The following is a 21279-nucleotide window of genomic DNA, read 5'->3' as shown; positions in this document are numbered from 1 at the left end:
ATTTTGAAAAGTACATGCAGGACCCCCGTATGATGCTGACCTTTACCTCTGTGATCCAACCCAGGCCTTCACACCACCGTCAGGAGAGCAGGAAAGGACAGGCTGCAACATGCCCTTTGTTGCTAAGGAGCGTGCACACACACACACACACACACACACACACACACACACACACACTCACTAACTATGAATTTGCCTAGAACAGTGTATTGGATTTGGTTAAATGGCCCTCACTCTGCATGAGTTATATGAGCATGTTCTCAAATAACTTAACAACAAGTAGACTGACAGATGTTGAGTCGATCCAGAGCGGCCTGTTCCGTATTGATTTTGACCTTTAACTTGACAAGTGTACAACTGTAAGCTTCTTAAGCTTTTCTTTTTTTTAAATTCACCCCCACCATCAACTCAGCTTTAACGACAGCTTTGTGAATGTGATACTTAAAGTAGAAATAAGAAGCTTCCTACAGCCAGCGTCGATCACTTGCTTGTAAATGATTTACTTCACACGCAATTTCTGTTGTGGCGTCTCTTCTCTCTCCTCTCTGTGTCTGTCTCACTCTCTCTACTTCCCTGTTAACTCCTCCTCCCACCGCTCAGCTCTGATGGATGGCGTTTGTGTTCACATGCTTGTTATTGGCCAGAGCTCCAGGGCTCAGGCGTTAGGTTGTGTTTATGAGAGGAGCCTGCACTGATTCCATGATAAAACCAGATGTTCCCTTACAAGGCTTCGAGCCTCCCTCATCTAACTCTCATGTCCATATCAGGTATAACCTTCCTGTTGCACTCAGGCCTCCCAGACGCCAAACTAGAGCTGGGTCTCGGGCTCCACAGTGGTCAAAAAAGGTTGCATGTGAAGGACATGCGTGACATGGTTGCACTTTGATAGAGAGGAACAATCTTAAATTAGAAATCAGAATAAAAACTATTACAAGAAATTACCAACTAAAATATGCAAAATTAACATGAACACCTTAACAATAGCAGTACAGTTTGTGTAGTTTTCTGTGACATAGTGTATTTTTTAATTTACATTGATATTAAAAAAGGAAAATGTAGCTTATTCTCACACTTAAAAAGTCTGAGTTACAGCATGTACGGCTGATTAATGACTTAACTAATCAAGCAATTTTCAAAATTGTTGCCCATTAATTTACTGTTAAATCCACTAATCACTTCAGCACTTAATTATAAATGAACAGCTTCCTGTGTAGTCTGTCAGCATGTCCAAAATGTCTTTTTAAACGAAGGCTCAGAACAAAAAAATGTGTGTTGCTGGTCTGCCGTGACCAGTTAAAGGGATAGTTAACTTTTTGGAAGTGGGGTTGTCAGAGGTACTCCACAGACAGCATATTGGATACAGTAGATTTCAGTTTGGAGAAGCAGGCAAAATGTTTTTGGTTTTTTTTTCACCTAAATAGGTCCCACCTTTAAAACTCAAAATCAATTTAAGTGTAGGCTATATTGAGGGTGTTTTTTACTGCTTTAAATTATGGTTAGCCAATGATTTACAATGTTTTATCACTCTTTTCAAGGCCAGACTCGATTGAGCAAAACAGTGATTCAACATCCCTGAACGCAGGAGCTGCTGGTCTACTGCTTCCTGATCAGTTACTTAGTTTGTGTGATTGTGTGACTTTGGTGTTTAAAGGGTTCATTTAGAATCACCAAAATCACACAATATCACAAACTAACTGATTGAAGCAGCAGTAGACCAGCAGCTCCCGTACACAGCGAGCTAAAATTATTCTTTTTCTAAATAGCGGCTGGTGGCTTTGTCGAGGGCATAGATGAAAAACTGAAGCTGTTAACGACTTCCCGTTGAAATGGTCTGTGTGGTGGAAAGGTGAAGTGGTAAAAATACTCTCAATATAGGGTACATTATTACTGATGTTGAATTTTTTAGGTAGGACTCTTAGGCTAAAATACATTTTGTTGCTAACCCTGATCCACAGCAATACATTGCTTAGCTTCTGTTTTGGACTTCAGTCTGCTTCTCCAAACTGAGGGTGTGCAGACTGACATAAAAAAAGCATACAAAAGTTTCCAAGAATGATGGACATGATGTGTCACTGTGTTATCAGATGTGAGCCATGTTAACATACTGAAGGCCTATCTGATAACAAAACACTAGACATGAGGTTTTAATACCATGAGAACCAATTTTACAACGCTGGAAAGTTATCACAGTGGCATCATTTAATCTCATCGAGTTTTGACGATGCTGACGTACATGCCCAAACTATGCTGTTCACATCACAAAGTAATCTACCTGGAATGTGCACTTGCACATATTTGATTTGCCAGTTTAGTGTGTTGCTGTGTGATGTCATTTTGCATTGCTGTAAAAGTTTTAAGAGTTTCAAATAAAACCTGCTGATCACTGAAACATCCCTTGTTACTGTCAAACCAAGTGAGTACCTGAGAAATACATTTCATCCCTCTACAACTCTAGTGGGCCCAAAAAAAATCTTTGTGTCATTCTTCTATGTTGATTAGTTGTAAAGAAACATACTAAAAATGTTTGGAAAACAAAAAAAAAAACCCTTTATGTAACATCTCCATTTGTGCAGGATGTTTTGAGCAGTAAAACTGCCTGGTCCAAAGCCGCCTGGGCACCGTGCGCAGTTTCAAAAGAAAACATTGGCACTGAGGTCACCTTTGTCCCCTAACTTTGATAATACTCACTTCGAACAGCTTGTTGTAAACCAAACTTTACACTGATACAGATCTATATGACATAGAGGGAAATACAGGGAGACAAAACAGACAGACCAGTCAAACACGGTTACTTCTTGTGCCGTAATAAACAGCTGCTAAATGTTTATTGATGACATATTAAGCCCTCATCAGGCTTGGACTATACACTGTGCGTCACAAGGTCAACAGTCCTTTTGATAATTACTTGTGTTAACACCAGGTGAACCTGATATATTTATATGAACCTGCAGATCAGCAAATCAATGTCAGCAGAAAGGACTTTGAGAAGTACTATTCAGAGTATTTACACTCGGGCTATCTGCCACCGCTCTCCAAAGGTCATACATACCTATATTCTTGCCAATCTCTTGTGATAGCGATGAATTGCTGCGTTCCAGGTCAACAGAAAATTTAAGCTCAGATAAATTGTAACCTGCATACACAGCCTGTGCTGCAGACGGCCTGCTGCAACTATTTATAGGGGCATGATTTACTGAATGGTTTCCAGTAAATGTGGGGCTAAAGTCATGCATAGAGGAAGCCCTTCTACATGGAATATGTTTTATGTGTAAATTTGCTTCTTATTTTAATTGATTTGAAGTTCAGCTTGAAATGAATTGCAATCAAATGCTCAAAATCACTTTTAAAATGCCTAACTCTGTTAATGAATACACATTTTATAGATTTGTGTGCAGTGTAGACTGTGTGGTGTCTTTAAGGAACAGTCGAAACCTACAGTATATTTGACCATCAAATTAAAAGCCGATTAGATAACCATGTCCAAACAAATTCTCAGTAACTATCCCTAGCAGGTTTAACATTATGTATTTCATTTCTGATTTACAACTATAAAAAGCATGCAGCGGGATTAGATGAAAGAGAAAAAGACGCATGTTGTTGCTCAGATTAAAATAGAATTTCGTCTGTTTGTCTTTTTATGGTTTTTCTAGGTCTCAAAAACACTGCAAATGGTGTGCAGACTTTATTTTGCCAGCATTGGTAGCTGCTTACTGAGTTTGGGTGTTGAGTACAATCAAAAAGTTATGGGTCGTTTGAGCATGAAACACACCATTGTGGGAAAAAGTTCATCATTGACGTAGGCGGGTTGACCTTACTCAGATTGTGGCACTGGCGCTCACTCAGACTATGTCTGTGTGAGTCAACGCTGACAGTTTAACTTAGATTTTTGTCTTGTGTTAAGATATACATTTCTTGTTACTATAATACACCTTGTCATTCCCCTCTTTAAGGTCTCCTGGAGTGTAATAGCAGATCAGTCATTTTGTTGTTGTTTTGTCAAACATGATCACAATAACTTGACATATATAAAGTTCCCCTTTGGGCATTTTTAAATTATGTAATAATACTTTTTGATGATTATTTTGTTTTACCCCACATAAAAAGTGAAAACAAAAAGAAAACTCTGAAAAGAGGATGGAAGACATCTACATTGTCTCCCTCATTAAGAAATGCTGGACCTGGCCTCATGCCCCGCCCACCATCTCTGTCTCGTTTGCTGTCTGTTCTCCTTAACGCTGACACAGCACTAAAACCAGAGACTTTGATAATTTCCTAAACACCAAACTAAAGATGGCACCTATGGAGTTTCTTGCCTGATGCACATGCTGAAATTTTGTTTTAGTTTCTGGGTTTACTTCTGCGGTGTGCAGTAGTGTTCCCGCTCAGTTCATAGACTTAACATTATAATGCCTTCAAACATTTTTAAATCGCTTTTCTCAGCTCCATGGAAGTTTTACCAATACATAACCTCCATGGCTCAAAAATGCAGAATAGAAACATACATAATTAATCTTGTTTAAAGTTCGAGGTGTGCTGTAAACAGTTTTACAGACGTCTCTTTTACAATAGTGGTGGGAAAATGCTATCTGGGCAGCGGGGGATTTTTTTCACTGCAAAAATTTACAGAAAATTTGGGAAAAATGTGCTGCAAGGGGGAGCAGCATTCCTGGGGGGGGGGGGGCGGCTGACCAAGCCCCTAGGAACAGCACCAGGCTTTGATACTAATGTTATATAGTGGCCAAAATCGAAATTACACCGTTCAGGGTCCGTCACATGATGCCGTGGGGCCCAGAAAGACTTTTTTCCATTGACTTACATTGAGACATTTGTAGATGGATGGATAGGAAGTTGCAAGTGCATACGCTCAATGGGCCCCATTATGCGGAAGATTTGGGTACTATGATAAAGTCATTTTATCCCCAAAGAAGCAGAGGATCAGGGTAACTGAACATCCAGGATGTCGAACTTTTCTGGCTTTGTGCACCACTTAGCAACTTTCATAGGAATTAACGGGACACAGCCTCAAATCCTGTATCCAGTTCTCTGTATACATCCGTGGTGGAGTCAGGTCTATGTAAGACTAGTGCTAGGCTAACTGATGAAAGAACAGTGTGCGTTAGGACGGTTAGTGTTAGCTTAAGAGGAAACTGTGGAGAGATACATATTTCAGCCTCAGACCAGGACGTCTTTAATTAATTTACAGTAAAAGCCAAGGTTAAAAATGCATTATTAAATGAAAATAATTAAACTCTTGGTATCTTCAGTTAATCTCTTAACGTCAAATGAACGTGTCTATGCAGCATGTTTTTTTTGTTTTCCCGTATATGCGTTTGACATTTTATCTGCCATTTTTGTGGCTTCTCTTCAACATGAAGCATGTCAGACAGCAAGCAGCTACTGTCCCATTTCCTTAAAAAAGGCTCTATCATGACCTCTTTGGCTTTCCTCCCACTGGTGTACATGTACAAGGCTCTGCGCTCTCTGCTGTAGATTTTTTGGGGCCAGGGGCTGATTCCATTTCTGTTTTCACTCTTCACTTCATGGTTGAAACAGGGTGTGAAGCAATGCATATCTTAGATCTGGCATCAACAAAGCTGGCAGTGTGCTGTGACTCCTCTGTGATCGGATCTGAGAACTTCTCCTCAAGTAGTTTTTTCTTCTCTAAACAATGATTTTATTTTCTATGAGTATTTAAATTATTTGATGAAATGGCCACTGTAGCCAAGTGACATTTGACATTTGATGTTGAATTTGGACACAGTTGTCCCTAAACTTAAGTCATTGGTGTCAGTTCATTTTTTTTTTCCTTCAGTTTTGGTTATTATAAAATTAATCTTAAATTCAATTCCAAGTAGCTTTAAAAAAAGTCCTAAATCTAATTTTACTTAAGCTTTAGGAATCCTGTTCTGATTTTGACTTTTTATTTGTGAGGGACCTTATGGGCTTTTTCCTCTTTCAAAAGTTTCACTGTCTTTAACTCACACATGTAGGTACTGGCCAGCCCTGTGTCACCTTCACCTACCACCAACATACCTGAACTGATTTCCTGCTGAAAATGTTTTTTTAAAATGCTATGGCGATACATTGTTCTCCAAAATATGTGTCTGAAAACTCACTGGTACTAAGAGTGCATTGGTGACAGACATCCAAGTCAGTCCAGGATGGGCTCAAAATCCTTTTTGTCATCATCTGCGTTGATAAACATCTTGCAGCACATGACGTCCCAAACTTTTGTTGTGGCAGTTTTTTTTTCTTTAACAATGGTTTCCTTTTTAACAGCTGCAAGAGAAGGTGCTGACAGTCTTATTGCTCAATGCTGTTGCTTGTTCCACGTGATGATCTTTTAAAGCACTTTCTGTAACACAATGCACCCAAAAGAAGATAAAACACTGTATTATGGTAACAGTCTGTTCATGCTTAGAACATCAAGTGAAAACAATAGGTAAAGTAAAAAGAATAGATGAGCGTAAATGGCTCATTTCTTGTGCGTCACACTGGCTAAATATGTTGGGAAATGTCAAGATCTGTGTTACTGCCAGCACAAAACTTTCCTTTGGACTTAATGTAAATATAGAAGTACACAATCTGACTCTATAGAGTGCAAAAAAGTGATGCAAATCCATTTCTCGGGAAATTTGCCATTTTGATTTACAATGAAACAGCTGAGAAGCTTTGAAAGGTGAAAAAATAAAGAATAAAACATTTTAGAAGTTAAATCTAAAAAACTTAATCATTATTTAATAATCCTTTGTCAAGTAATATAGCCCTTACGAAGGTATTCATCTATCTATATTCTTGTCCTTTCGGCACCCCGTGCCGGAAGATGCTAAATCGATCCAAGAGCCGACGAGAGATGCAGTTAATCCACCAATGTGGAAGGTCTGCTGGGACCCTTAAGTATCTCCCGAGGCTTTCTCTTGAAACGAGGACACACCTGCAGCCTCACAGAAGCCTGAGGGATGTCTAGTCTTGCCGTCCCTTCCTGAGCCTCCATGTGTTTTCACCGTAGTGTCCTCAAACTCATCCCACACCTTTACTTTCACTTCTGCAACTATGGCCTATGCAGCCTTTATGCCTTTTTGCCGTTTCCGTCCTTAATGAGTCTCCACCATGATGGACGCCCAAGGTTATTAAATGAAGGCTGGGACACTGTTGTATCATGTCATATCATTGGGGTACAACATATGTGCAGTAAAATCTGGTCTGCACCTGCCAAAAGGCTCACAAAGACTGGAACACTTGTAGACTATGGGGATGATGGATTTGTTTCACGTCTTACTGTCCTGGAAGAGGGATCCCTCCTCGCTCACTCTTCCTGATGTTCCTACCATTTTTACGCTGTAAAGTCCTCTGAGGCAAATTGTGATTTGTGATAATGGGCTTCATAAATAAAATTGACTTGACTTGAATTGACTGAGGCATCCACAGTCAGCCATGTGTCGAAATATATTTTATATATATATAAAAAAAAACTATGGGTGAGAATTACAATTCTGCAGTTACTGCAAAGATCTTTAATAACAGACCATGAACAAATGCTTTCTATGGCTAAATCAAAATCCTCTGGAGTTCACAACACTTGCAGACTCGCAGGTTTTGTTGTGATCACAGAAAGTCTGTGGGTGCTGACGGTTCTCCAAATCCAAAATTCATCCAGTTCACAAGGGTCCTCAAGCAGACCTTCTGCAGACTTCCAGAGAGTTAAACTGGGCTGCAAACTTAAGGAATTTCATGGGTTTCATTACCCACAATTCATAGCAATATGGACATAGCGCACATAAGAATTCATGATAAATTACTATATTGTAAAGTTACTTTATAATATTTAACCACGTCATAAAAAATATGTCTAGCTTATATGTTGTATAGAAAAGTGTAAATATCATTTTATTTAGTCACAAAAAAAGCCGATACATGGGATTTTTATCTTGTTTTCTGCTGGGACAGACGAGCAGACAGAATTGACAGCAGTGATCACCATGGACACCGTAGAATGACAGTTTCCTCAGCAACGAGTGAGACAGACTGGAGGCCTGTCCACACGTCACAGAACGTATAGCTGAAGTCCGCGAGTCCACCCAAACTGCACCTGAGTGGGCATTATGGCGTTATTTCTAGCGCCGTCTTCTGTAACCCTCCAACATGACAGCTCCAGTTGCATTACGCATATGCCTTATCCCATAGCCCCCATGGGGACAAAAATCGTGTCCCAGCCTTCATTTAATAGCCTTGTGGACACCAACCATGACGGCCATGCTGTATGTCTGATAAAGCCACATCCGCTCCATGTCCTGTGGACTTGTCCAGTCCCGAGGCCTTGACAAATAACAGTTTTGGTAAGAAGCACCATCCAACTTGGTGCAGGACAAAGAATTTTGCTGCTACTTCCCAAATGGCTCTTGGTGCTTAGTTGCAACTCGTTGTCGCCATGTTTTTTGTCAGCCTCATTCTGGCCCATGTGCTTTTTTCTGGGGACACAGATAGCTGATAAATTCAGAACAGCCAGGAAGTAGACCACAACTGCTATCTTCCCTGCTTCAAAGGAGTCAGTGGGTGTGTCCATAGGCCGTGTGCTGTACGTCTCCTGACTCATGTAAACAAAACGCCATAGTGAACACGCTTTGCCCCTGAGACCGAAGATGAAAGAGCTGTGTAGGCTACTCATTCTGCTGCTACAAACTCTGACCTTTGCTGACGTAAACCAGTCAGGCTGAGATGTAGAAAGTTTTAGCTGATTAATCATTTAGTGTCCAAAATTGTTTGGTGTCCAAAATCCTTTGGCCAGCTCTAGTGTTGTATTTTCAGCATTTCTGAGGTTCAGTTTTAGTCCTTAGTCGATTATTTCTGCTTGTTTTTGTGAAATTGAGGCAGCTTCATTAACATTAGCATGTTCTGATTGCATATCTGAGACAAATCTCACTAAAGGTCTCATTATACTGCTCTGTCTTGCTTTTGATTTTATGCCAAACACTTTTAATGTATTAATCTATATAAATAGGTAAATTTGGTCACATCACATTGGGAACTTAATGCAAAACTGAGGACTAGTTGGTTATCTCTGCCAGGCTTAAGCCTGGACAGGACCATGCATTTGATCGTGTGTGTGTGTGTGTATGTGTGCATACGCATGAGTGTATCTGTGTGTCCGCATATCACTGGGTCGAACAGGCTAATATTTTGTGTGCTTATTTATGACTGTATGCTTAATGACCTTTCTGATTCACAATTATTGAAGAACTTGTTTTGTTGACTGTTTTCTACCATCATTGATCGTTGACTTCTTGCTCCTCTTTACTGGCCAGTAGGGGCAGACAGTTTTCCGTCTGTGCCAAGCATCATTTTTTCCCTCATTGTGGCTCCAAAACTCCAAAGAAGTTTGGTTGCACTTTGAACTGAAGCATCTACAGGTTAATTACATACATATTATGTCATGATCCACTAAAGTTAGGTACGACAGCAGATAAACAAATCTGATTTTTTGTTAACTTTGCTGCCATCTTGAATTTCGGCTCGTTGGGACAATTCCACTGGTTACAGCTGTGCCGCGTGTATTTTTCTAGATTGGCCGCAATCGGCTTCGCCAGCGGCATTGCAGCTGATCTGCGCTCTTCTGATATGTTTGCACTTCTCTACTTAAAGTTCAAATTCTTTTTCAACTACTGAGAAACTGCTGTCTACATCTACACAGCACAGAATCTTAACACATAAAGTTATTCACCATACTAGACCACAAAATACTTCTCGGACTTCACTAAACATCACAAACTGATGATATCTTGAGTAGGTGATACATCAAAGATGTCCCAGACAAAACGCAGTTGCACACAAACTTGTGAATACTCAAGTTTCGCTCACTTTCTAAACGTCAGGCCAGTGGGTGGATATAAAAAGGCATCTGTAACTCAAGACGGAAAGTGGAATTAATGTAGCGTAATCCTCAGAGAACAGCAACTGTGGCTGTGTGGAGAGAGACAAAGGCTAGGGAGGATTAGGAAAGTTGTTTCACTGTATCTCGTATTGTGACAAAGGCCGGGCCTATGACCTCGAGTCGGGTGTGCCTTCTTTGTGGATGAACGTATGTAAATGTACAGTTTTCAACGCTTTCTATATTAAAACATAACAGTCATACATTAGTTGGCTCGGAGCAGTCCTGTAATATACCATCACATTTAATAAAACATTTATAATGGCAAATTTGTGTGCCACATTATCAGCTGTGACACTAAATTAAGCATTAAGTATTGAAATTCAGGTTCGTCTTTTCTCCTGTTTGTTTTAGCTTCAACACTTTTGTCAGGTGGAAGTTTCTAAATTGTAATCCAAAATATACACAAAGTTCTTGGAGCCAAACATGTTTGGGGGTTAATACCATTGTTCCCTCTGTGCTGGATCATGTGCCATCGATTCAGTGTTGCTACCTTGTTGTCCTCCTGTGGCACATGGGAACATGGTGTCACGTAACCTAATGCCACACAGACACTGCACACTTGTTGGGTTGTTGCCAGGCTAGTAACCTGCATTACAACGTGCTGTAGATCAGTTTATCTTATAGTGTCACATGACATGTGATACGTGCAGCCGGTGATTTTACGATGATAGCTCGCATTGGTCGATCTTCAAAATGGATCTTTAAAGGACAGGTGCTAAAAACAGAGCGTTTCAGACTGAGGGTGATTATAGGTGTATTCAGGCAGACAGTGTGAAAGTGTTTTTGAACATTAAAGCATGTAAACATGCTCTAGCTGAAACCCAAAATACAAGTATGAACCTAAAAATTTGAAAAATTTGGGACCTTCAAAGCTTAACAAGTTCAGTTTCACTTGATAACTGTGTTTTAGCTGAATAAAATTCGGCTTTATAGGTAACATATATGGTATCGCTGCTCACTTTAATAATAAACCTAACATGTGCCTTTGTCAGACAGCTTTTGGTTCCGGCTCTATGCTACCATTCTTCACTGTTTCACTTCACTTGCTTTCTAAAAAAAAAAAAAAAATAAATCTCATCTTTTGTTTTCCATCCCAGCATGCTATGTCCCCTTTTGATTGTTCACTGTGCGTTTTTTAGTGAAAATTCTCAGGAGACATGCCCAAAACAACTTTGGCCATTTGTTTTTGTTTACATTTACAGCAGAGGATATTTACAAGTGTGGCAGATGAGCCCCTGAGGTGCCCAAAATGCTGTGTGACGTGACGTGGACTCCAAAGCTTATTTCATGCTCTTTGTTAGGCTGGGTGTCTCCCCACTGAGCGCACTCTGGCTTCTATAAATACCTGTTAAGTTTTCCACAGTAAAAATCTTGGGTGCCATTTAAAGAATGCTACTTTGCTAGGTGAAATAAACACGTCATATGCTTTGTGGTTTAGTTTCTATAGCTACACCCCTCTGGGATTGAGATAAGAAATTTAAACCTCAATGCGGTTGTTCAGTCTGTGGACATTGTGAGGGTTTTTTGTGCTGTTTTGGCAACACGTGAAAAAATATTGTGACAGCTAATGTGAGATAATAATGAAAACCTTTAACAGTTATGAAAGTAGCATACAGTGACTTTTAAAATGTTCCTTAGCTGTTCATCTCTGACTAACAAGACACAAGACGTCTAACTGTTAACTTGTTCATGCTTTGGATTATTGGAATTTTTTAACTATCTCTGAAGACTTTTCATTAGTTATTGTTTCTTAATTCACTTGATTGTTGCCAGATGGGACAACCTCTTGTCATATTTAAAAGTACTTCAAAATACTCCATGTGACTCCCATAGACTCAGGCTTTTGCACCGCAGACGCTGAACAACACCAGTCCAGTGAAGTGGTAGATGAGTGTGAAAGAGAGGGATGACATTTTGCACGAGCTCCTTTCCCTAGTCAAAGAATTTTCCATGGTCCTGCCAGGTTGCCCTGACAACACTGGTGACAGCCATAGGCGGACTAGCCACCTGGAGTACCGTGAGTTTTCCCGTTGGCCCTGTTGACCTGTAGGCTGGTGGTGAGCCAAGCAGCACAGATGCAGAAAGATTTTTACAAGTCTTTGGTCCTGTAGATTGTCTGGCTGGTTACACTGAGAGAAAGCACTTGATCTCTCCAAACCTTTCATGCACAGCTGTGTAGTCGCCGATATCATGCAGTCGTTGACCAAAAATGCGTGTGTGTGAGGGGACATGGATTGAATTTTTTATTTTTTTTGTCACACATAGAGCAATTAATGGTGTATGGATAAGAAAATCTATCTGCATGATAGCATACCTAATGCAATGTTGCCATCATGCTTAAAACATTTTAGGTATTTCTCTGCTATATTTTAGTGAAACAAAAGTTCCAAAAAATCTGTCCAAAAGGCTGCGACATTTGAACAAAGATGATGATGATTATTATTAATACAAATATACCATTTCTTAAACTTCTTATGTTGTTTTTTAAATACTATTTAAATCCTACAAAAATGAACATGAACTTGAGAGATTCTGTATATTTAATCTTATGATAATATATATATATTAGCAGAGATAAATGCTAATAGTATCAACATGGCTTTTACATTGACTCCTAAAAGCTGCCATCTTGCCCTTGTGACATAATTTGGAGCCAAGGTCCCGCCCATACGCCCCTCCTGTCCGATTCGGTCATGAGTCAGTCACAGCTGTCAGTTATGACGTCAAAACAGCCTTTTTTATAGAATTTAATAATTAATTAAAACCACTTGAACATACAGCTGAGTGATAAGATCTATCAAAATGACAGAAACCATCGTTAGGAAAATTTTATTTGATTAATTTTGATTAATTTTTAAATTTTACTTATTTTTTTTTTTTTTTTTTAGCTTGCCTCATGAACCATTGCCCTGTAAGCATCTTATGACCTGTACTGCAGCCAGCACTTTTGGGAAGCTGTCATGCCGTCCATCCTTATATACTGTCTATGGTTTGTACTGTCCTCTTTGCTCAGAGATATCATGTGGCTAAAAATTAAGATGTCCCATGTCCTTGTGGCAAATTAAGCTTTAATTTAGTATAAAGGGTAATGTCCTGGGTAATAAACTCAGGACATAATTGCCTGTTGTGTAGGTTGAGCTAGAGTAATGCCGCTGATAGTCAGAGATTAGCATGTGGGACACTGCTTGATTAACCCCTTTAAACCTCAGCAAATTGGCTTAATTTCTTTGAAAAACACGAGAGCAAGGCAATGAGTCAGATGCCCAAAATTAGCAAGAACTGAGATAAAAAGTTACAAGAAAATTATTTGAAAATTAACAAAAATAGAAAAAAAAATGTTCAAGAAAAAACAATTAAACAACCAAGGAAATTAACTGAAAAAATGGTTGTAAATCTAAATAATTATAAATATATATTTATAGTTAGCTGTTTCCTGGACATTTTCCCCTTTAAAAAAATATTCTCTAAGAATTCCTCTCTCCCTCTATCTCTCTCTGTTAATTTTTTTTAAAACTTATTTTCAGTTAATTTTCTCTTAGCTTTTCCTAATTTCTTGCAATTTGCAGGACATCTATTGCTCGTTGCCTTTTTAGCCATGTTTCAGAGAGAAATCAACTAACTTGGTGAGGTTTCAAAGGGTTAAATGCTTGTGAAAGGCGTCTGTTCGTGCCACAAGAAAACTGATGTCAATCCAGGTTTCAAAGGGTTAAACACATGTATTGGCACAAACACACACCCTGACCATTCATTAGTAAAGTACCTTTCACATGTGCTTTTTATCCTCATTTGCACTTGGTACATTTTGTCAAAGCTTTCTTGTCATTTTAAAGATATTTTAACCCCACTTCCAGTTATTAGAGGTTGTTAAACCTTTTTTGTTAGTAACTTCCTTATCTTTGGTTCGGGGTTAATTTAAGTTCACTCTTGCGTTTGTTTTCTTTCTTGTTTCCATTTTGTGTTTTCATTATCTGTGAGGAAAATGTTGTCGGATTAACTGGATTATGAAAACCACAGATTGAGAGCCATATCTAAAACAGTTTATTTTTATAGTGATAATTCCACTGCCAGCAGGAAGTTCTCAAATGTGCTTCTAGAAGGAAGAGTTTATCAAAAACATTTGTGCAACCTTTATTGATTTCCATTATATTCTATGTATTATTGAAATGCTTTACTGTCGCTGTTGAATTCAATGTTTTATTTTTACACAAAATGCTTTTATAGATAAAAGAAAACGTTGCATCTGCGGTATGCTTTTTATTCTATTCTTTTATGAGTCAAGTTTTATGTGTGTGTGTTTGAGTGTAGGAAACATATTTGTAGTGAGTCAGTCTGGGTCAAAAGTTCAGAGACTGTTTTTTTAATCCCAGTCTGCTCCTTCCTTCAGTCGCCTCAGCTGCTGGCCCACTGTCAGCTAACCTGCCAGAGCTTTGGCACTGTGCTACAGGCCCAGCCATATCCTGGCAGTTCAAGCTATGTCCGAGCAATAGGACACATGCACGCGCACATACACACACACACACACACACACACATACACACACACTCTGCAGACCTCTCATCTGGTTAGCTCTCTTTCCTGAACAGGCTTAAAACAATCAAGCCAGCCTGTGCTTTCTTTTCCTCTCTCCGTATCATCTTTTCTTCCCGTGCGTGTCTTGACAGCCACAGCCCAGTCCTCATTATCAGCGTGTGCATGTGCGGAGGGCTGCTGACGCTGTGTGTGTCGCCGCAGACTGACGTCAGCAGTGCCCTGCTTCTATCCATACAAATGCCTGCCTGCCATTGATACCTTTTCTCTGCCCCCCCACACTCTTATTAGCGTGTTTTTATCAGTTCTAGCACCTCTCACACCACAGAGCCGAGCTAATATGACACGCAGGTGTAACAAACCGGCCGTCTAATAGCTCACACAGGTTTATTGACTCCTGTTAGGAAATATTTACGGCTTGTCTCATGTTAAATAACTGTGTGCGTGTGTTATTTTGATGTGTACTGTATTTCCCCTGTGCATCAGAGTGCATGTTTGATTGTGTGTGTTCTTGTCTGTTTTCTCCATGTGGGTCTCTCCCTTTTTGCTCAGTATTTGTATATTCGTGCAAGTGTGCATAAATATAGTGCAGTTATTTCCCTTTTGGAAATACCTGCACCATAAATAAGCATGTTGTTGTGTTATACAGAATGACAGCAACACTGGATATGGCCAGTTGTACGAGTCTTACAAGCTATGTCTGTTCAAAAGTAGTGAAATATATGTGCAGCATAAACATTTGTCTGACGTTGTTGCAGACACATGCTCAATAATTAGTTAGTTAATTAGTTAAATAAATGAGTTTAGTCAGTTATATACAAGCAGAAATCATAATATATCTTTTTTTTAAAATATAGTTGAGTTGAAGTTTAAGGAGAAGAGAAAAAAATTCTACAATGTCTATTTCACCTCAATGTTTTACAGGTGGGACATATTATAATGTGTTTTGCAGTGTCCCCGTGTGTCTCTGTTTGTGCGTGCGTCTGGCTGTGTTCAGGTGTCTCAAGTGTCAGCAGCTGAGTTGTGTGTCTCCGTCTCCGCGTCTGCCCTCATGTCATGTTTTCATAACATCACTGAAGAAAATGTCTCCTGTTCATTGAAAGATTTTAATCTCGTCGCTCGCAGAAGGCCCTCACTGTAAATAAGTTGTTGCTTGGCACATGCTGCAATGGTGGTGATGGTGGTTGTAGCACCTATTCAGCCAGCTTTTCCTGTTTCTGTGCTGTGTGAGAGGCGGACATGACATCCATGTGTTTGTGCATCGTGCACAGATTATGTAAAGGCATACTGTCATGGTGAGACAGATTGTACACATACTACGCTGTAATGTGTGACACACTGAAGACTTTTGAGTGTCACTGCGCGTGTGATCGAGAGTAGAAAATGGAACTAATATTATATTTAGGTTGAGTTAAATTAAGGCCAATCATACGGTGTATCTGGTTGTGTCTGTCTCTCTTTCTTTGTCCTTTATTCTGCATCCCCTCCTTAATGGCATCCTCTCCTTCAGCTTTAACCCATCTTTCTGTCTGCTTCATCCCTTCTGCGTCTCTCCGTAAACAAGCAGAAGGCCAACAACTCTGTCCTTCGGCCGTCTCCCGCCATCCCGTTGCCATGGTGTATGGAGCATTGTTTGCTTGCCTCTATGTCAGGTTGCCATGGCAGGGCTTATTTGCCATATTAAATGTTTGGCAGCATTGTACAGATGCTGATGACAAACACCCAACATCCCACTCTGATCAATGAAACAGTCGCTGATTAGAGGAGATGGGATGGAGCCGCTGATCTATTTAACAACGTTAGTTATAGCTTTTCATGCTCTGTATGTTTCATATGCAGGAAAGTAAAACATATCTGTGTGAAATCAATAATATTACAGGATTCACATAGTCTAAATGTATACTCTTATTATATTAAAATCATAGCCTTGAAGCTTTTGAAAACTAGCATATACAATGTAGAATAGTAGTGAAAGAGTACATTTTAAAATGAACTTGAAATCAAATGCAAGCTATTTCCTAAATAAAAGTGTATTTACTGTTGTAATTAAGTAATAGTATGACTTATTAAAGTTCTTGACATCGCTGAATATGCCCAAATGATTAATCCGATGTTACATTTTTTCACATTTTTATTATTATAAGATGATTATTCCTGTCAATGTGATGACTGGCTGAGATGTTAAAAAGAAGGAGAAAGGTGTTTACATTTTAGGCTGAGGTTGTTGTTGAGGTGCTCCTCAGAAGGAGGCTTAATCCTCTCTGTCCTCCCCCTTGTGGTGTGGGGGTGAGACTGCACACTGGCTTTTTAAAAGAAATGCATGCTGCATGGATTTCCACACAGCAAACAGCTATATTTCCACCGATTAAAACATGAAGATGGACCTAAAAAGTAATAGATTTCAGTGCTTTCACATGGAAAAAAAACAAAGTGAATGTTCAAAAGTACAATTTGACTGTGTTAAAAAATCAAATTAATTTCCATTTTAACTAAAATGTTCAGTATTTATGCTTAAGCTCAGGGATTAGGTTATTTCAGGTCCAGATATTTAGTGTTACACAACCTGCAGCAACTTTGCCTGTACACCGTTGTAACGTGTGAGAGCTACTGTTTGGTTACCGACAGATAGCGTGGAAATGCTGCCGATTGACGTAGTTGGAGCCAGATAAGATCTCACAGCTCCATTGTAGACGCACCACGGTGGTTTTAGTGGTTTGCTTTTCTTCTTTTGCTTTCAGTGAAAGGCATCCGTTTGCTGTCGCGCAGGCAGTGTGCATTAGCATACCTGTAGTAGAAAGTGCATCATGCGGTGCAGGAAATCCTTAATGTAAACTGTTACTCCACTGTGTGTTTAGATAACAGGCAGAATAGAGTCGCAGGAGCTCTGTCGCTCTGTTGCTGACCTGCCAGTGCCCTCACTGAAAAGTCAAAGGGTAGAAGTAGAGTGTAGGACAAAGCCTCTGCTCTTTCTGTGTACATGCATTTCATATTTTCTGTTGTGCACAAACACATATGCAATGATGACATTTGACTGACAGTTTTTGTGTCTCACTTGTGTTTTTCAGATGATCTTGTGGGACTGGGATCTGAAACACTGGTACAAGCCACAGTATCAGGTCAGTATTCTGTTTATATGAGGAGTTTAAAGCTACATGCATGGATATGTGCATGGTTCATCCAGGTTAGTATATTCTTTCGGACATTTAGACTTTCCCTGACATTTTTTGGTTCAGGCAATATACACATTGTATAAAACCATGCATACAATGACCATGGCATTATTGTCTTGCCACATTTTTATCTTACTCAAACATTCTTTGTCTTGTTTGAACAATTTGTGTAATCTGTAAAAGAATTTAGCTCCCAAAGAACAAAAATCATTATTTGTTCCTGTTCGGGGCTGAACCAGCCAGGACATTTTCCCTGTTTTCTATTAAAACTGCCCTCAGGTGCTACGCAACCTATTTTGTACTACAATACTCTTACAGTTTCTACACTTCTCATCTGGGCTGTAGTTATATACACTGTAGTTAAGGGCACTCAAAGTTTTGATGACTTTATGCCAATTTAGGGATCTGGCATTTGGGGTTTGCCATGTCATATCATTCATGATAATACCAATATGATTTTTAATTTGGTTAAAAAATTGCTAATGGCAGTTTTCCAACTTGTTCACATAATAATGTCACATCGTTACCCATGGCAACAACAAACATGTCTCAGAGCAAATTTGCTACCAGCTACTGTTTACATACTAAAGAAATGACAGATGATTTTTGTTTAGTTTTTACTGAATATCTGAAGGCAAACTTATGTTTATGCTTAAATATAAAACTGTAACTCTTATTTTGTTGCAATTGTATGTTCTTGTGATTAATTATAAAATATTTTTAATATTTTTCAGTATTAGTCATATCATCAAGAATATCTTTATCGTGAAAATACCCTGAAATATCATATTATTTTAGGTTCATAGGGGCCCATCCCAAGCCGGTATATGATTGCAGTCTGCACTGATTAAAAGCCAGAATTATATATATATATTTTTTTGTTTTGTTTTGTTTTTTTTTACATTAAAACATGTATTAAAAGCTAAGGGCTGACATATTTCCTTGCACCACTTCTCCCTCTTCTCTTCCTTATTTGAATAGTCTGGTGTCTCAGGTTATTGTTCCTAACCTGACAATATTGAAGTGGACAACAAATAATTAAAATATGATGCATTTCAAGTCATGTTTGGGGGATGCACATGGTGTCTCTGTCATTGGCCCGCTGGACGTTCTTTTTGCAAAAATCCTGTAGCTGTTCTAAATGCCGTTCCTTCCCCAACACTGATGAGCCAGACATCCCTCTTCGTTTGTGGCATAAATGAGACATTTTCAGTTGTTCATAGGGGTTTTTCAGATTGGAGGGTATTTTTTTATAGTTCTAAGAACCTGTCTTTTTGTTGTGTCAAGAACTATGAACACTCACCGTTTTGAGAACGACTTTTTGAAGGCCCTTTTTTTAGCTCAGACTAGGTGCTCTCCCAGCATAAGAGGAACCTTTTGTGACATAAGGATAAGTTAATTAGTCCAGGCACAAGGAAAATATAAAAGATATATATTTTTTCCTTGTCCAGACATAGTGTAGATTGAAAAGTCAAAGATATGCTCCAGTGCAAGCACCGGCAAACAGCATTTTGAAAACCATGTAAGCAACAGACAACATAAAAAAAACAAGAGCTTGTAACAAAAGAAATGGCAGAAAACAGGCAAATGGACTGACAGTGAAGTCCAGGCTTTAGTGAGCACATATGGAACGGAGGAAATACGACACGATTTTGAGTCCTGTTTTGCACAGAAGTGACGCTGTATGCTGTGCAGAGGTGACGTTGTTATACTAAGCCCGGGCCGGCTCGACTCTTAAGCGTTCCTATTGGTGGTGCAAATGCAAACCAAAAAAAGCCCCTGAGGATATGTCTTTCTCAGGGAAGCTCTCCAGCGGGCCGTTCCTCTCAGTGAGCCCCCAGAACTGTTTGGTCTGAAAACACCACACATTACAGTACACTTCAGCAGGAGGCTACACAGCATCACTGTCTCAAGCCATAATCTAAAATTTAGGATCTGTTTTCACATTTTAACAAAACTTTTCCCCAAACATTTTGAAAACAGACAACTGACTGTGTATTTGCTGCCCTGTTCCCTAATCTGTGTGATGTGTGTGCGTGCGTGTGACAGGGCGCGGTGAGCGGCAACGGCGTGGATCTTTCAGTCATCAACGAGGCCAGAAACCTGGTGTCAGACCTGCTGATGGACTCGTCTCTGTCGCCGCACACCATCTCATCCCTGCGCAGCATCTCAAGCCTCATGGGGACATTTTCAGGCTCGTGCCGCCCCAGAGTTAACCCCTTCACCCCCTTCCCAGGTTTCTACCCTTGCGATGAGGTGGAGGACTCAGTAGAGAGGAATGAAAGGAAAACCATTAAGGTGGGTGCAAGGCCATTTCACTCAAAACGTCCTGGTGCTGAAGGTGTCCTGGTATCTAAACTTTATCTCAGACACTAAAAGTTCCAGTTTCAAGCAGTTTCAAATTCTGTGAGAAAGAATTTTACATCTGTGGAAAGTTGTTAGAGCAACAGTAATTTTATCTTGATGATCACAAGTTAGATAATAGAATTACGCCATTCACATGCTTGATTGGCCAGATAATGTGCTGCTGCATGGCAAAAATAGAGCCAGTTTAACCCTTTAAAACATGAGCAAATCAGTTTGATTTCTTGCAGAAACAGGCATTGAGCAGCTTCACAAAACCTGGTCCTAACATTACAAGAAAATAAGTAAAAAATTACAAGAAAATTACTTGGAAATAAAAACAAAGGAAGTAAAACAGACCAAATGCCTCAAAAAGTGTTGAAAATTGTTTGGGTTTTTTAAATTTTGTCTTAAATTTCCCCCCTTTTTAATTTAAAATAATAAATGATTTTCTTGTCACCTGTTACTCATTTCTCGCAATCTGTGGAAAATTTCTTACCAAATTGCTTACTGCCTTTCCCCCCATGTTTTCAGAGGAGGTCACACCAATTGGCTCAGGTTTCAAAGGGTTAAACAGCTTGTAAAAGGCGTCTGAACGTTGCACAAGAGAACGGATGTTGCTCCAGGTTTTAAAGAGTTAAACATATTGCCCACATGACTGTCTTTTTTGCAGAAGCCGTTTCTGTTAGCTTCATTGCTTGCGTCTGAACATGGCCTAAGTTCAAAAACGCTGGAAGCCTTTTGGTGTGATAATGTTTATGTAACATGACCAGCATCTTCAGTTTGTGTATAAAACATGTTTCTATAGCGGAGACTTCCTCTCCCCATCAGGGTTTGAGCAGCAGAAACAGCCTTCCCACCCCTCAGCCCAGGCGGAGCTCCACCTCCTCCTCGTGCTCTGCACTCCCTTCTCTTGACTCTGCCTCTTTACGCTGGGAACGCAACAACGGCAAGAGACCCCACCCTGACCTCAACCTGACCAGGTACAGACACAAACACGTTACCACCTTCCAGAAACACACACAGACTTCAGAATTACACATCGTCTGGGCTGTACCCTGAATCTGCCCGTTGTTTTTTTTTTTTTTTTAGCAGATTAATGGCTACTCTTACAAGATCTGAATAATGTGACTGCATTCCAGCTGTAATCCTCCTCAGGTAGCTCAGCAGCACCTGTGCACAGTGAAATCAAGGGTATTTTTATTTTTGGGCCATCCTGAAAAAAGTTCTGAATGGGCCTCAGTGACTTCTAGATAAGCAAGAAATCATCCTCATAAAAACAGAACTAGTGCACTTCACAGGAAACCGGGT

At 39.6% G+C, this 21279-nt stretch overlaps 1 protein-coding gene across 2 annotated transcripts in view; it reads left to right on the top strand.

Moving 5' to 3' along the window:
- Nucleotides 1-21279, top strand: part of pde3b (phosphodiesterase 3B) — a 59461-nt gene that overhangs the window by 21037 nt on the left and 17145 nt on the right. For both annotated transcript variants that reach the window (XM_042484438.1, XM_042484368.1), the window contains exons 2-4: nucleotides 17521-17571; nucleotides 19675-19923; nucleotides 20800-20951. In XM_042484438.1, coding sequence (XP_042340372.1) covers nucleotides 17521-17571; nucleotides 19675-19923; nucleotides 20800-20951 — 452 coding nt within the window. The remainder of the gene's footprint in view (nucleotides 1-17520; nucleotides 17572-19674; nucleotides 19924-20799; nucleotides 20952-21279) is intronic.

The sequence above is a fragment of the Plectropomus leopardus genome, chromosome 1 (assembly GCF_008729295.1).
Source record: "Plectropomus leopardus isolate mb chromosome 1, YSFRI_Pleo_2.0, whole genome shotgun sequence".
Lineage (NCBI taxonomy): Eukaryota > Metazoa > Chordata > Actinopteri > Perciformes > Serranidae > Plectropomus > Plectropomus leopardus.
Note: the sequence above shows the minus strand (reverse complement) of the source record. Positions and strands in the feature narration are given on the sequence as shown.